The 17155-nt window shown below is 43.2% G+C and overlaps 2 protein-coding genes across 2 annotated transcripts; one reads left to right on the top strand and one right to left on the bottom strand.

Moving 5' to 3' along the window:
* Positions 1 to 568: 568 nt before the first annotated feature.
* On the bottom strand, positions 569 to 2422 carry LOC142383034 (zinc finger protein 862-like). Its single transcript, XM_075469151.1, has 3 exons — positions 1403 to 2422; positions 1132 to 1312; positions 569 to 1011 (listed from the first exon to the last, which is right to left on the bottom strand). Exons 1-3 carry the CDS (start codon positions 2420 to 2422, stop codon positions 569 to 571), a joined length of 1644 nt encoding a protein of 547 aa, XP_075325266.1.
* An 11776-nt stretch (positions 2423 to 14198) lies between these two features.
* LOC142383033 (uncharacterized protein F54H12.2-like) lies at positions 14199 to 15440 on the top strand. Its single transcript, XM_075469150.1, has one exon. It carries the CDS (start codon positions 14199 to 14201, stop codon positions 15438 to 15440), a length of 1242 nt encoding a protein of 413 aa, XP_075325265.1.
* The last annotated feature ends 1715 nt before the right edge of the window (positions 15441 to 17155 follow it).

The following is a 17155-nucleotide window of genomic DNA, read 5'->3' as shown; positions in this document are numbered from 1 at the left end:
ACCCAATTTGAGCAGGGAAATCTTCTTCGGGTTTGCTGATAAAACAAAATGAGTTGTCTGTTATGGATAATTAAGTAGGCTAGCGTAGATATGCGCGCAGCGCGCTGGCTGGGCTGGGTTTTTTTTTTTTCTTTTGTTGCCCTGTTCGAGCTTTTCTGGTGTGTGTAAGAGAGCGCGCTGGCTACCTTTGCTCTCCGTGCATGCAATGTCTACTTTCACTGGGACTTCTCATCTTTTTTTTTAGTAGGCCTTACCCAACACTGGTCGTAGTCTACCCCATCAATAACCTAATGTCCAGAAACGATAACGTCTTTTCAACAAAATTAATTTATTTAGGCCAAGTGGTCTAATCCTTAAAAACAATTAGGTCTGGCTAATAACCATAGCAAAGAACAGTAACAGTCACTGACATGTCTAACTGATTTAACAAATAACAAGAACAAATAATTGGCATCTGCACAGCCTATGTCGCGTTATCTTAGGCATCGCCCATAAAAAAATGGGCATGACGAACATTGGAGAACAAAAACAGAACAGGAATTAAATACAAACACATCACAAATAACATTCATTTCCTGCACAACTTCATTGCATGAAAGTTCTCCGCTGCTCGAGGGAAATCAAAGTCTTTCAACCCCGGCCCGCTGCAAGATATCCGCATCAGTCTCGTCACCTTTTCCTCAGATATGCGGTTTCTGATTGAGGTTTTTATGCGGTTTTGGAGTGAAAAGCCCCTTTCCGCTGGCACACTGGACACCGGGATTGTACACGCTATCTTGGCAAGCTTGGCCCACTCGGGAAAGATGTCACCCAATTCTCGAACAACGGTCTCACACGCAGTGAGGAAGTTTAGACCGCCGTATCCACGAAGAGCCGTCATCAATGGCACCTCGTCTCGCTGGGCATTCTCAGGGGAAATTAAGGGTTCCACTGCGCCAGTCTCCGTCTCCTTTGGTGTCCCATAGTGCTCTATCAAAGGCTTGACTGCATGCTGAGCATATTGTTGCATTTCTGTAAAATAATAATAATAATAATAAAATATTAAATAATTAGACCACCACTAATAACATTTTATTTGGCAATAAATAATAACGAGTGATGCCGTCTTTAAATTAATACTTTGAAACTCACCACAGGATACAGGGTATCTGTCAGGATTGAAGACCAGGTCAAAGCCTTTCAGGATATCCACGTCATCACGGGGGAATCTCCTCTCCAGCGATTCGATGAGCTCTTCGATGTACTGCCTTCTCCTGTTGTCAAACGTGCGCACATGTTTCTCGGTGCTCTCCGTCACTGTTAAGTCCTTGAACTTTCAGTCCACGAACGCACAGTGAAAGCCCTGTTCTTCTGGGCCCGGGGTGTCTTTCAATTGGGCTAGTGCAGCCAATGAAGCTTGTACCATGGGTGAGATACAGCCCAAATTGACGTCCTCCCTCTGGAAACACAGGTTGAGCTTATCCATCACGGGCAGGACATCAGAGAGGGTGTGCGTCAGGGCAATGAATTTGTATGATCGAATTTGGTTAAGAAGCCCTTGGCTTTGGGCATTGCCATTGGCTGCTTCTTCGCTGAGCTCCATTATCAGCGCAGGCCAATTCTTTTTGACAGCACTCACAGCTTTGCCGAGGGAGAGCCAGCGCACGGCGCACTGCTGTTTCAAGCTGGTCATGTCTTCGTCAGTGAGGGTAGCACAGAGCTCTCGTAGCCGATTCGTTCTGGTTGCAGAATGTTTGTAAAATGAATATACCGAATTGACCGTGCGTTTGTAATGTGCAACCATTTGGACAGCCTTGGATGCATCTGACGCCGCCAATGCTACACGATGAGCAATGCAGTGCACCTGAACAGCAAACGCACTCTCTTGTTTTAACAGAGCACCAACACCAGAATGGCAACCCATCATGACACTGGCCCCGTCAGACCCCAGACCCATGACTCTGCGAATGTCCAAACCCCTGTCCTTCAGCGCATCCACCACATTGCTATAGATGCTCCGGGCCGTTCCTGATTGAATTGTGTAGTTCCCCAGGAAAACTGTCTCTGCCTTGCCCCTGTTCTCAAACTTCAGGTAGACGATCAGCTTCTTGTTCACTGTGATGTTAACAGTTTCATCAATTATCAACCCAAGGAATTCACTCTGTTTCAGTTTCTCGTCAAGTTGTTCTATTAGCGTTCTCTCAATCGCAACTTCCATGTCGTTTAGAGACTCGTTGTGCTGGTATACGTTCGCACTGCACTGAAAATCAGGGGCTTCCAAAGACTGCAGTAATTCTGTCAGTCCACGAAACTGATGAGTTGGGATGTCACTTTTAGCCATGTGGTAGATCACTTTCATCTGTGACACGAGCGAATCTCTTCTAGACTTCGTGGCTATGTCACAGTGATGCTTAATAGCACTTTGCTGAGGCGTTAGTGACATGGCTGATCTATGGTCAGAGGACTCGCTGTGCTCGACCAAGGCAGATTTTTTAAAATTGATCGAGCCTTTGGTGAACCCATTGGTTTTTCCTGCTCTCACAAATTGTACAAAACATTGTCTCTGTACCTCCATCCACTCTTTCGTGTCTGAGCCACCGGAATTGTTCTGTCCATTCTCCTTTGAAGCTTCGTTTTCTTTTTTTTGCGGGCTCCCCGGCTGGGTCCTCTATCAGCCTCTTTTTCAGCCGATGATATTGGTGATGCTGCAGTCAAGTCATTTGTGTCGGGCACGCCTTGGCTTCTTTTTTTGAAAAACCTCCCGAGAGATATCTGCTTTGCCATTGTTGGCCTTATCTGTTCTGTAATTGCTATACTGTAGCCGCTGTTACTGTCTGGTTACCAGGCAAAACATTTGGTTGCTAGGGACTCTAAACAGTTGTTTCGCGGTAGAATTTCAACTTGGCCGCTTAGTTCTATCGGATAAATTATTTTTAACTTATTATTTTCAGCTTTATTCAGTTTCATATTAGTGTTGTTTTGTAAAGTTTAATATTTCAAAATAGCTAATATTATTGTTAATTTTTTTATCGGACATTTTGTCCGGTCACATTTTAATATGCCGGTCATTCAGCTTGCGAAACGGCCAATGTCCGGCCACAGCCGGCTAACGTGAACCTTGGTCGGGGGTAATGGTTCTGTCACGAAGACCTAGGAAGCGACCACCAGGTGAACGTGTGAGGAGAGTACAAATACAGAGGGCGGCTAAAATGAAGAAGTCAGTTGGAAAAAACAGACCTAGGGGTAGGAAGTCAGCACGGAGCAGAGATATATTCCATTGAATCATAAAAAAGAAAGAGCACGGGGGAGAGAATATAACATGGCTCTTTTGCATCACAAATCCCCTGAATGCACCCTGGCAGAATTGGACTTGTTTTCAGTACCTATGACCCAGCTATCTATCGAGGATAAGGTCTACACAGAAATTATGCCAATTTCCTCCATTACTGAGAACGGACCGATTGAGTTTTTTATACCTGGAGATGGTGAAAGACATCTTGATCTGAATGACACCTTGTTACATCTCCGCGTGAAGATTGTCAATGCAGATGGTACTGACCTTGCAAATGATGCTGCAGTGGGTCTCATCAATTATCCTCTCAATACACTTTTCAGTCAATGTGATGTTACTCTGGGAGATTAATTTCACAATCTAGTGCCACACATCCTCATAGAGCCATGATTTAGACTCTGCTCAACTTTTCTGAAGATACATTAAAGAGTCAGTTCAGCGCAGGTCTTTACTATAAAGATACGGCTGGATCTATAGATTCGATAGTGACCAATAACGGTCCAAACAGAGGATTAAACCAGAGAGCGGTCTCTACAGCTAATTCCAGAGAAGTACATCTAATGGGACCTCTCCATGGGGATGTCTTTTTCTGTGAGAGTCTCCTGCTTAACTCTGTGGATATGAGAATTAAACTAACCAGGGCTAGTGAAGCCTTTTACCTCATGGGAGCTAGAGATTCAACTTTCCGATTGCTGATATTAGGAGCTTCTCTTTTTATCAAAAAAGTTTCCGTCTCCCCGGCGGTTCGTTTAGGTCATACATCGGCCTTAATGAGAGGAAATGCACTCTACCCGCTGTCACGTGTGAATGTGAAAACATACTCTATTCCCGAAAACTCGAGGATATGTAATCAGGAGAATCTCTTTTTGGGAACAATGCCTAAATATATAGTTTTAGGCATGGTGCATCATGAGTATTTCACGGGAAGACGCAACCTCTCACCTTTTAATTTTAAGCATATGGATGTAGAATATCTAGCCCTCTGCCAAGATGGTAAACAAGTTCCCGCCAAGGCATTCCAGCCACAGTTCAACCAAGGCATTTCAGTCAGAGAATTTTACAACATGTTCACTGCTACCGGCCGTCATTTAAAAGACCTCCCTCTGAGTATCAGTCGTGACGAGTTTAACGATGGCTACACGCTGTTTGTGTTCAATCTCAACCCTGCCGAAGATACAGAGGCGCTGTCACCTGTTTCCAACAGGAATTTAAGATTGGAAATGAGGTTTAGAATCCCTCTTCCTCAAACCACTACTCTGATTGTCTACGCGTGTTACGATTTGATTTTGGAGATTAACTCAAGAAGACAGGTGCTGGTGGACTATTATTAAAAAAAAAAGAGGGAGCATGAATAACTACGAGATCGATACCCTGCTGCATCACCTACTGCGAGACCTGTTTTGCGGCGTGTGGGCCTGTGACCAGCTCCCCTTACTCACACAAACGTTTACAAAACCTGCCTACTTTATCGTGAACACGCATCCTTCTCACATGCCCGGAGAACACTGGTTAGCTCTGACTTTGGAGGAGAAAGGTCAAGCCACCTTTTTTCGATTCTTATGGATTACCGCCGGATTTTGCTCACTACCCGTCAGACACTGTGTCATTTTTGAACGATCGGTCCCGGAAAATATTGTACCATAATCGCCAACTTCAGAACACCCTGTCCATCGCATGCGGTCAGCATTGTATTTATTACCTCTGCCGACGAGCCTGTGGGTTATCTATGCAGGAAGTGTTAACTACCTACGACGAGGATGTTCTTAAAAATGATGCGATGGTATCTAACTATGTGAAAAAAATATCAGAGATGTATCAGAAACCAAAGTGGTACATCTTTTCACCACGGAGCCTGCTCTCTACAGATGTTCAAAGACTGTTACAAATTGTGAATGCATGAAAGTGATCATTCCATCCTATTTTCTTTATTTTTCAAAAAGAAGACTGTACACTCTGAAAAACTGTGATCAATAAAAGTTTTTATTGAAAACAAATAACTGTGTCGTTTTATTAATTTCTTACAGAGGTTTAAAGTTAGAAGGTAGTCCAAGGGAGAGGTTTTGTCCTTTTACGTAAACTTTGTCCATTTGCAGCCTCATCTCGCTCACCCTGTACCGATCTTGAAAAACGTGGGGAAAGGGTTATTGTCTTTTTGGGTTTTACAGAAGGGTTTTTCTCCAAACCACTCGGTTCCGTTTTGAGGCGCTGGTACTGATCACAGGCTTGTGGGTTGTTCACAGAGGATATGGGTATGTTCAGTTCATTCAGGGTATTAAGAAAACTCACCCACCCCGTCGGTTGCTGGGTTTGGTTTTTCCTCTTAAAAGGGAGCATAAGATTTTTAAGTAAATCAATCAAATGAGATCCTCTCACAGCGTGCCCCTGATAAACAAATTCTCCTCTGGAGGTCCCACCGTTTCTCTCTGATAATTTTCTCAGAATGTATTCCCCATTTCGACGATCACGCTTAGGAAGGATTTTCAGCACATCATTCGCAGTTGCATCCAATTCTACCTGATCGGACTCGTGGACACAATCCGTCTCAGTGGAATCTGATTCAGGTATTGGATCATTAAGGCTTTTACGCTGTAGACTCACAGTCACTCGAGGTTCCTCTATCTCACCTTGTTTGATTAGGGTGAGATATCTTTGTAATAGAGCGTCATATTTCTTAATTTTTTCATAAGAGCTCATTCCTGACTCATCAAGTATTGCTCTCATTTTACCGTCCAATTCCTCCTCAGCCGTCTGTCTGATGGAAGTCTCTGGTTGAGTCAAATGTCTGAACTGATGGGGTGAAATGAGAAACATTTTTTGTGCAGTTCTGAGAGACATGATTTTTTTTAATCTTCTGATGATTCCACCTACTAGATATCCAATTATGGGTGCTAGAGCTGCTAGAATGGGTAGAATAAACCCTCCTCTTTGAGTTTTGAGAGCCAACTGTTTACGTTTTAAACCGCTTCTCTTATCAGCCAGCAGTCTGATAACTTTCTTCTGCTTTTTCAATTTCCGATATTGAGCAGGTAGCAATTTAATGTTACCCTTTAAAATATTTAGAGCAATTTCACACAAAGCTCGAAGGAAATCTGGTGAACAATGAGTAAGAATTTCTTTTCGCTTCTGAGGTGTGGCGTGGTACAGAGCTCTGAGTAAAGGAGCATTCCTTTTTATACGCGCGGACATGATGGATTACTTTGCTTTTGGGATGTAGACAACCGGCCACTGACCAGGAAGCATGCCTGTTCTCAGTCTGTATTGTTCTGGGCATGAGTGAGTGAGATCAACGATTAAATAACCGTGCGGATCTCTGGTGGCATCTTCAAAACTTTCCAGGAAGAGAGCCTTCTGCGTGGGGAAGATTTGACGGGCTAGTATATTAAAAAACAGAAGTAACACCCTTTCGTCAAACTTAATGAGTTAATTGGATGTGACAGGTGAACTCTGGTTGACCCCTGGTCACAAGGTGAACTCTAGTGACCCCCGGTCATGTGGTGTGGGGAGGGGCTATAGGGGGGAGGGGGAGAGGAGGGGTTAGGGGGGAGTGGTGTTAGGGGAGGAGTTATGGGAAGGAGTTTAGGTGGGGAGTGGTTAAGGGATGGATCTAATATTTATTGAGTGTAAAATGAAAGATTGTTTAATGACAAAATAGGGAAAGTTTAAGTTTTAGGAGCAAAGCTGACAACAATTTGAAGTATCCTAAGTGTCGGGACTAGGAATGACGAAAAAATAGCTGTCTGGCGGCTTTGCAGATCCCTGTAGGGGTGAAAATAGTATAAAGTAATTAGGTAAGTCTAAATATTTATTGAGTGTATAAATGAAAGAGTGTTTAATGACGGAATAGGGGGAAAGTTTAAGTTTTAGGAGCAAAGCTGACAACAATTTGAAGTATCCTCGGGACTAGGAGTGACGAAAAATAGCTGTTTGGCAGCTTTGCAGATCCCTGTAGGGGAAAAATAGGATAAAGTAATTAGGTCATGTATAGCCCGTGACTTTGAGAACCAATGAGATGATAGAAGGGTGGGGTTTTGGTAATGTATAAAACCCTGAACGAGTCCGTATGTAGAGAGCAATATCAGTGTGAAGATAACTGATTCAGGATGATTAGGACAAGAAGCAGAGTGAAAGAAGAAGAGAAATCTTCGCAGACGGGGGAGAGGTTATTTACTCGGCGCTCTCTCATTTGTGAGACTCCGGTAACGTTATATCAAGATCCTCCATTGGTGCCAGATGCTCCCAAAAGGTGTACGGTGTTTCTGTGTAGAACGCAGCAGCCTCCACCTGAATGGTCGCTGGAGCCCTATGGAATGCGTGGAAAATGGGGGTATGTGTTCAGGTATGAAATAGGCGAGCTCTGTCTGTATCAGCTCGACGAAAATGATGAGACTCTGGGGCCTCTGACCAGCGTGGGTATGCTAACCTCCAACGACTGGGGAGTGTTGAAGCTAGCGACCCCTCGTCGTCGTCCTGGAGGATTTCGGGAAGAGGCACCAGTGAAGGTAGAACCAGGAGAAAGCCAGGGACCTCCTGCTAAACGCCCGAGAGTGGTGACTCCTCTAAATGACACCGAGATAGCCCAAACAAGGATGGCTTTCAGTGCGGTGTGGCAATCAAAAACAGCCGTCAGTGGTCGCTGGTTCTTTCGTGCAAGCTCCCGGGAATCTAGTGATAAGATAGAAGGGGATCTTTTTGTTCTTGAGTGTTTTAACTCTGACTGTGGTGTGTTTAGAACGATGCTAGCACTGCCTCATGCAGCATGGATGGAGAAGATGGATGAAATAGCGGAGCGGATTTCCTCGCTCTTCCGCAGCTGTCAGAACTGGGTTGAAATTCTGGCAGTCAAGAAAACACTGGCTGTATAGACATACCGCCAATCAAGTACTACCTCCTCCTCATCCTCCACCCCCTAGACATTAACCACACCCCCCAACCTTTAGGTTTATGAAGAGACATTGCAGCACGGTCAGGAACTCAGCAACCAACACCGAGAGCAGGATGAGTACTAATGTTCAGAAGACCACGTGCGGGGAGATCCCTGATTGCTGTTCGGTGGATACTTCTCCCTCGCTCTTGGTGCAACCAGGGAGTCTATCTGAGGCATCCGTATCGCCGCAGTGTCGATCACCAGACTATGACCTGGAGCTGTACCACCCTCCCTCACGATCAAAATCACCCGAGTACTTCCCATCCTCTTCTCCCGAGATTGAGTTCTCCCCCACGGCATCCGATGACAGCCTCGTAACGCTCTACCGGGTAGGATCTAGCATCAACACCATGGCCGTAATACCGGAGGGAGCTGAGTCTGACAACTTGGAGGACTCTCAGATTCCACCAGGCCAGGGTACATCGGCTGGCACTCGGGATGACAGAGGAGTGGAGGACGTGGATGAAGGAGAAGAGGGTGATGAGGGTGAGGATGAATTTGATGGATGGGTACACTTGGGGTTTAACAAAGTTGTAAAAACTGCAGTGTTACACCTCTTGAATGAGACCATCAAAAAATTCATGGTAGAATGCTGCTATGGATGCACCGTGGACCATCCTAGTTTACGACAACATCAATGTATGGATGTGATGGAGGAGGACTTCTTCCATGTCCATTACTACAGACTGATGCGGAAACTTTATAATCAACGATTCGTTGCTTCTATTCAGTGTCTTTTGACTGCACGTAGGATTCGTGAGGATGACGCGAGAGTCACGGCTGTGGCGGAAGCTTACTTGTATGAACTGACGGTGATGAAACAAATTCAATTCAATTCAATTCATTTTTATTTATATAGCGCCAAATACAACAAATGTCATCTCAAGGCACTTAGATAGTAAGTCCAATTCAAGCCAATTGGAATTCAATTAATTAATAATAATCATAATTCATAAAATAATCCAATTCGTTCATATAGAGCCAATTCAAAAACAATTTCCTAGCTAAGAAAACCAACAGATTGCACTGAAAACTTTTTGTTTTTCGGTCCAATCTCCCGGCCTGAGCGTGCCTGAGGCGACTGTGGAGAGAAACGACTCCCTTTTAACAGGAAGAAACCTCTGGCAGAACCAGACTCAGGAAGGGTGGCCATCCGCCTCGACCAGCTGGGGTTTGAGAAGACAGAAAGGGGGGGGGAGGGGGAGGGGGCAGGGGGCCACCGCGACGGTGGCACTGTAACACCATTCAAAGGATATCTGTTGGAACAGGGAAACACGAGTTAATGACCATAATAATATCACATATACATAAAGAGAGTAAAGTGAGGAAAGGTGTGTCAGATGAGGCCCCCCAGCAGTCTAGGCCTATAGCAGCTTAACTATGGGATGTTTCAGGATCACCTGAGCCATCCCTAACTATAAGCTTTATCAAAAAGGAAAGTTTTAAGCCTGGTCTTAAAAGTGGAAAGGGTGTCTGCTTCCCGGACATTTACTGGCAGCTTATTCCACAATAGAGGGGCCTGATAACTGAAGGCTCTGCCTCCCATTCTACTTTTAGAAACTCTGGGAACCTCAAGTAAACCTGCAGTTTGGGAACGAAGTGCTCTGTTAGGAAAATATCTTACAATGAGATCTTTAAGATATGATGGAGCTCGGTCATTAAGAGCTTTATATGTAAGGAGAAGAATCTTAAATTCTATTCTGAATTTAACAGGGAGCCAATGAAGAGAAGCTAAAACTGGAGAAATATGATCTCTCCTGTTAGTTCTCGTCAAAACTCTGGCTGCAGCATTTTGGATCAACTGAAGGCTTTTCAGAGAATATGTGGGACAGCCCAATAATAAAGAATTACAGTAGTCCAATCTTGAAGTAACAAATGCATGGACTAGTTTTTCTGCATCACTCTGAGACAAGATGTTCCTGATTTTAACAATATTACGAAGGTGAAAGAAGGCAGTCCTAGAAACCTGTTTTATATGCGAGTCAAATGATAAGTTCTGGTCAAAAATAACTCCAAGGTTCCTCACTGTAGAACTAGAAGCCAAGGAAATACCATCTAGAGTAACTATATAGCTAGACAATTTCTCCCTGAAACGCTCAGGTCCAAAGATAACGACTTCAGTTTTGTCTGAATTTAGCAGGAGACAGTTCTGAGTCATCCAGGTCTTTATGTCTTTAAAGGATAAGACCGTTTTTTTGACATTGGGCCCTTGATTTCGCATTATAACATGTTGTTCTACTCACCCCTGCTTGTTGTTGGTGATTTGGAGCTGTTCCGAAGATATTCGCGAGGCGTCTGGCTGCTCTCTTGAGATATTCGGCTATGAAACGGTTTCCTATGGGCAAGCTTATACAGGCACAAACTATGCTGTTTATAATTTATTAATTACTCTACACTAGCACTGATAACGTGGAGGTGCGTCGCTTACTTAAAAAAATCCGGGTTACTAATTTTGAATTTTAGCCGAATGAATAAATAGGCAGCAGGTCTGTGGGCTGTCTGTGGCAGTAGCACGACGAGGACGTCAGTAACACCCACTTTACGACGAAAAAAATCAAAATTACAATAACCCGGACTTTTTTAAGTAAGCGACGCACCTCCACGTTATCAGTGCTAGTGTACAGTAATTAATAAATTATAAACAGCATAGTTTGTGCCTGTATAAGCTTGCCCATAGGAAACCGTTTCATGGCCGAATATCTCAAGAGAGCAGCCAGACGCCTCGCGAATATCTTCGGAACAGCTCCAAATGTTCAACAACCAGCAGGGGTGAGTAGAACATCATGTTATAATGTGAAATCAAGGGCCCAATGTCAAAAAACCGATCTTATCCTTTAAGACATGCTTGTAGTCTGACCAACCTATTGGGTTCATCTGGTTTTATAGATAAGTACAGCTGAGTATCATCAGCATAGCAATGGAAATTTATGCCATGCTGTCTAATAATGTTACCTAATGGAAGCATGTATAAAGTAAAAAGAATCGGTCCAAGCACAGAACCCTGGGGAACTCCATGACTTACTCTGGTGTGTGAGGAAGATTCTTCATTTACAAGAACAAACTGAAATCTATCAGATAAATATGATTTAAACCAGCCTAATGCAGTTCCTTTAATCCCAATAACATGTTCAAGTCTGTGTAATAATACAGCTATTCAGGACATGTACGAACACCTGATTGGAGAGGATGCTGAGAAACTGCAACAACTTCAAACCATGACAAAGTTTTGGGAGGGTTGAAGAAGAGGGATGTAACATTTTTTCGTTTTATAAGTATTTAGACTAATGATGTAATCACGTATGATGTTGTTATAACATTTAACTTTTTCTACTTCTTAAATTATTGTCTCATTTATCCATTGTTCATGAATATATAAACGTGTGTATGTGTGTATATAATAAAGATAAGATTGAAATATACATGCGTTTTATGTTTTTTCATTAGTACAAGTCTGAACCTGCATAAGATAAGATGACTGAAATGAGATTAATGAAAAAGGTTTACTACGATCCTGGTCGACCAGGTAGTTTTGGGGGAGTAGAGAGTTTACGTAAAGCAGTGCAGGATGAAAGTGGTAGGAAAGTTATGTACGAAAAAGTTCAAGAGTTTTTATCAGGGCAAGACGCCTATACTCTACATAAGCCTGCAAGAATCCGTTTTCCGAGAAACAGAGTTTTTGTCACCAGCCCTTTAAAACAATTCCAGGCAGATCTCTGCGACATGCAGGCCCTGGTGGAACATAACGATGGTTATAATTACCCATTAACCGTCATTGACATATTTTAAAAAAAGGCGTACGTTCGTGCTCTCAAGAGAAAATCCGCTGCAGAGGTGGTGAAGGGTTTTGAATCTGTTTTTAGAGAAAGTAAGACCCCTAAAAAACTTCAAACAGATGCTGGTAAAGAATTCTTTAACAAGAAATTTAAGGCTTTACTAGAACGCTACGGCATTGAACATTTTGCTACACCTAGCGAAGTAAAAGCATCTGTGATTGAGAGGTTTAACCGTACTTTAAAAACGAGGATGTGGAAATTTTTTACTGCTAATAACACGCTCCGATACCTGGATGTCCTGCAGGATCTTGTGAAAAGTTACAACCATAGTTACCATTCAAGTATAAAAATGATGCCTATGCAGGTGACTTTAGAAAATACCCTTCAAGTGTTTAAAAACCTGTACGGTGGTACTTCAGGTCAACGACGCGCAGACTCCAGGATAAGATTTAAAATAGGCGATAGTGTGAGAATATCTAAACTGCGAGGTGTGTTTGATAAAAAATATGAACAAAGTTTTACAGACGAGGTGTTTACAGTGACTGATCAGATTGCCCGATCTCCTCGTGTATACAAACTCAAAGATTTTGATGGAAAGCCTATCGAAGGTTCCTTTTATGCCGAGGAACTCCAAAAAGTTAAACTGAATAAAGACAAGATGTACCAAGTGGAGGTATTAAAACGACGCACCGTCAGAGGTATAAAACAGGTCTTTGTCCGCTGGAAATTTTGGCCTGAGAAATTCAACAGCTGGGTCAGAGCCAGCGATCTTCACGGTGTATAAAAAGAAGCCTTCATTACTCCCCACCAATTACTTTACATCATGAACCGAACGGAAGAGGACGAGGGGTTTTATATCACCCTGCCCTCTAACGCCAGTCTCGACGTCTTTAAGCATAATTCTAGCTCCAGTTTTCGTGTGGTTTTAGCACAACATATTGACTTGGAAGGTTCGTGGCAAGTGGCCTTGACAGAGATTTCCTATCCACATACATGGCACAATGTGCCAAAGACTCAGGCTTATTTTGAGTGGAAGAAACTTGGGGTGGAGAAGATACATCGTCAGAATATAGGATGTGGATACGTTAAGGAAATGACTCAACTAAAGACAGAGATCGAGAACCAGCTTAGAAAAATAGGTTCTGATATTTACTTTGTCCTGGATACGCTTGAAAATAAACTCAAGTACCAGGCAGGTTCCCAGTATCATCTACGATTTTATCCACCATTGAGCTACATACTAGGCGTGGAGTCTGGTGAATGGATTGTGTTTGATAAAAGGAGAGCCCCTTATCCGATGGAATTAAGATCAGGTTTCTACCAGTTTTATTGCTACAGCGATGTGGTTGCTCCACAGATAGTCGGTGATGCTTATGCTCCCCTCTTACGTACGGTTAGAGTAGAGGGGCAGTTTGGCAATATAATCACGAATACCTTTAACCCAGTCAACTATCTTCCTGTAGCCAAGAGACATATTGAAAACATCCACATAGAGATTAAAACGGATCAAAACGTTCCGGTAAATTTTACTTACGGGAAAACCTCTGTGAGACTACATTTCCGACCAGTGAAAACGCAGCACGTTATGAAATGATGGTCATTCACTCAGATATCAGTGAGAGAGTAAGACATTGAGCAAACATTAAGCCCCTAGGTGACGCCTGTGTTAAGAAAAAAGGATAACAAAAGAAAGCAACATGGTTAAGATGAACATGAGGGATGACCCTCATCGCTTTGTAAACTATTACGAGAACCAGGTAGGCGGGACCTTGCCCGGCTTTTATGGAGCACCTGTAATGTACGGTCATGGGATAGGGTCTATATTTTCAAAATTATTCCGTTTTGTTGCGCCCTTAGTTAAAAAAGGCTTCGCTATAGCCAAGCCACATCTGAAGACAGCAGCCACAAACATAGCCTCAGACGTTGTAGGTAAAGCCATGACTAAAATATCAGGAGGTCAAGACGGGTCAGGGATAATGGTTCTCTCACGAAGACCGAGGAAGCGGCCGCCTGGTGAACGTGTGAGAGGGTTACAAATACAGAGGAGGGCAAAAAAGAATAAGTCAGTTGGGATAAACAGACCTAGGGGTAGGAAGTCTACACAGAGCAGAGATATATTTCACTGAATCATAAATAGAAGGAGCAGGGGCGAGAGAATAAAAACAGGGCTCTTTTGCATCACAAATCCCCGGAGTGCACCCTGGCAGAACTGGACTTATTTTCAGTACCTATGACTCAGCTTTCTATCGAGGATAAGGTCTACACGGAAATTAGGCCTCTTTCGGCCATTACTGAGAATGGTCCGATTGAGTTTTTTATACCGGGAGATGGTGAAAAATATCTTGATCTGAATGATACCTTGTTACATCTCCGCGTGAAGATCACCAATGCAGATGGAACTGACCTGGTCAACGATGCTGCAGTGGGTCTCATCAATTATCCTCTCAATACACTTTTCAGTCAATGCGATGTTACTCTGGGGGATAGATTAATTTCACAGTCTAGCGCCACTCATCCTTATAGAGCCATGATTGAGACTTTGCTCATCTTTTCTGAAGATGCATTAAAGAGTCAGTTCAGCGCCGGTCTTTACTATAAAGATACGGCCGGCTCTATTGACTCTATAGTGACCAATAACGGTCCAAACAGAGGATTAAACCAGAGAGCGACCTCTACAGCTAATTCCAGAGAAGTACATCTAATGGGTCCTCTCCACGGGGATGTCTTTTTCTGTGAAAGACTTCTGTTGAACTCTGTGGATATGAGAATTAAACTAACCAGGGCTAGTGAAGCCTTCTACCTCATGGGAGCTAGAGATTCAACTTTCCGATTGCAGATATTAGGCGCCTCTCTTTTTGTCAAAAAAGTCACCGTCTCCCCGGCGGTTCGTTTAGGCCATACATCCGCCTTAATGAGAGGAAATGCCCTCTATCCTCTGTCACGAGTGAATGTGAAAACATACTCCATTCCTGAAAACTCTAGGATATGTAAGCAGGAGAATCTCTTTTTGGGAGCGATGCCTAAATATATTGTTTTAGGCATGGTGCATCACGAGGCATTCACAGGAAGACGCGACCTCTCACCTTTTAATTTTAAACACATGGATATAGAATATCTGGCCCTCTGCCAAGATGGCAGACAAGTCCCCGCCAAGGCATTCCAACCGCAGTTCAACCAAGGCATTTCAGTCAGAGAATTTTACAACATGTTCATCGCTACCGGTCGCCATTTAAAAGACCTCCCTCTGAGTATCAATCGTGAAGAATTTAATAATGGGTATTCGCTTTTTGTCTTTAATCTAAACCCTGGTGAGGATACTGAGGCGTTGTCACCTGTGTCCAACGGGAATTTAAGATTGGAAATGAGGTTTAGAGTACCGCTACCTCATACCACTACTCTAATTGTATATGCGTGTTACGATTCCATTTTGGAGATCAACTCAAGAAGACAGGTGCTGGTGGACTATTATTAAAAAAGAGAGAGCATGAATAACTACGAGATCGAGAGCCTGCTGCATCACCTACTGGGAGACCTGTTTTGCGGCGTGTGGGCCTGTGACCAGCTCCCCTTACTCACGCAAACGTCCTACCATCCTACTTTATCGTGAACACTCATCCTTCTCACATGCCCGGAGAACACTGGCTAGCTCTGACTTTGGAGGAGAATGGTCAAGCCACCTTTTTTGATTCTTATGGATTACCTCCAGATTTTACTCACTACCCGTCAGACATTGTTTCATTTCTGAAAGATCGATCCTCGGAAATATTGTACCACAACCGTCAACTTCAGAACACCCTGTCCATCGTATGCGGTCAACACTGTATTTATTACCTCTGCAGACGAGCCTGCGGTCTATCTCTGCAGCAAGTATTAACTTCCTACGGTGGTGATGTTCTTAAAAACGATGTGATGGTGTCCAACTTTGTGAAAAAATACCAGAGATGCATCAGAAAGCAGAATGGTACCTATTTTCATCACAGAGCCTGCTCTTTACAGATGTTCAAAGATTGTTACAAATTGTGAACGCATGAAAAAAAAAGAAAAAAAAGAAAACTGTACACTCTGAAAAAACTGGGATCAATAAACACTTTATTGAGAACAAATAACGGTGTCTTTTTAATTCATTTCTTACAGAGGTTTAAGGGGATAAGGTATCCCAACGGAGAGGTTTTGTCCTTTTACGCAGACTTTGTCCACCTGCAGCTTCATCTTGCTCCACCGGTCTTAAAAAATGCGGAGAAAAGGTTATTTTCTTTCTGGTTTTTACGATTGGCCTTTTCTCCAAACCACTCGGATCCGTTCTGAGGCGTTGGTACTGATCACGTGCTTGCGGGTTATTCACAGAGGATATGGGTATGTTCAGTTCATTCAGGGTATTAAGAAAACTCATCCAACCTGTCGGTTGCAGGGCACTGGTTTTTCTTTTAAAAGGGAGTAAAAGATTTTTAAGCAAATCAATCAAATGAGACCTTCTCACAGCCTGCCCCTGGTAAATAAACTCGCCCTTAGTGGTCCACCCGTTTCTCTCAGATAATTTTCTCAGAATGTATTCTCCATTTCGACGATCACGCTTGGGGAGGATTTTTAACACCTTATTCGCTGTTGCATCCAGTTCTATCTGATCGGGATCGTGAACACGATCCGTCTCAGTGGAATCTGATTCAGGTATTGGATCATTAACGCTTTTACGTTGTAGAGTCACAGTCACTTGAGGTTCCTCTATTTGACCCTGCTTGATTAGGGTGAGATATCTTTGCAACAGAGCGTTATATTTCTTAATTTTTTCATAAGAGCTCATTCCGGACTCATCGAGTATAGCTCTCATTTTACCATCTAATTCTTCCTCCGCCGTTTGTCTGATGGAAGTCTCTGGTTGAGACAAATGTCTGAACTGATGGGGTGAAATGAGAAACATTTTTTGCGCCGTTCTGAGAGACATGATTTTTTACCTTCTGACGAGTCCTCCCACTAGGTCCCCAATTATAGGTGCTAGAGCCGTTAGGATGGGTAGAATAAAACCGCCTCCTTGACTTTTGAGAGCCAGCTGTTTACGTTTTAAACCGCTTCTCCTATCAGCCAGCAGTCTGATAACTTTCTTCTGCTTTTTCAATTTCCGATATTGAGAAGGTGACAGCTTAATGTTACCCTTTAAAATATTAAGAGCAATCTCACACAAAGTCTTAAGAA

Source organism: Odontesthes bonariensis, chromosome 6 (assembly GCF_027942865.1).
Source record: "Odontesthes bonariensis isolate fOdoBon6 chromosome 6, fOdoBon6.hap1, whole genome shotgun sequence".
Lineage (NCBI taxonomy): Eukaryota > Metazoa > Chordata > Actinopteri > Atheriniformes > Atherinopsidae > Odontesthes > Odontesthes bonariensis.
The sequence above is the reverse complement of the archived record's forward strand: the minus strand, read 5'-3'. Positions and strand labels throughout refer to the sequence as shown.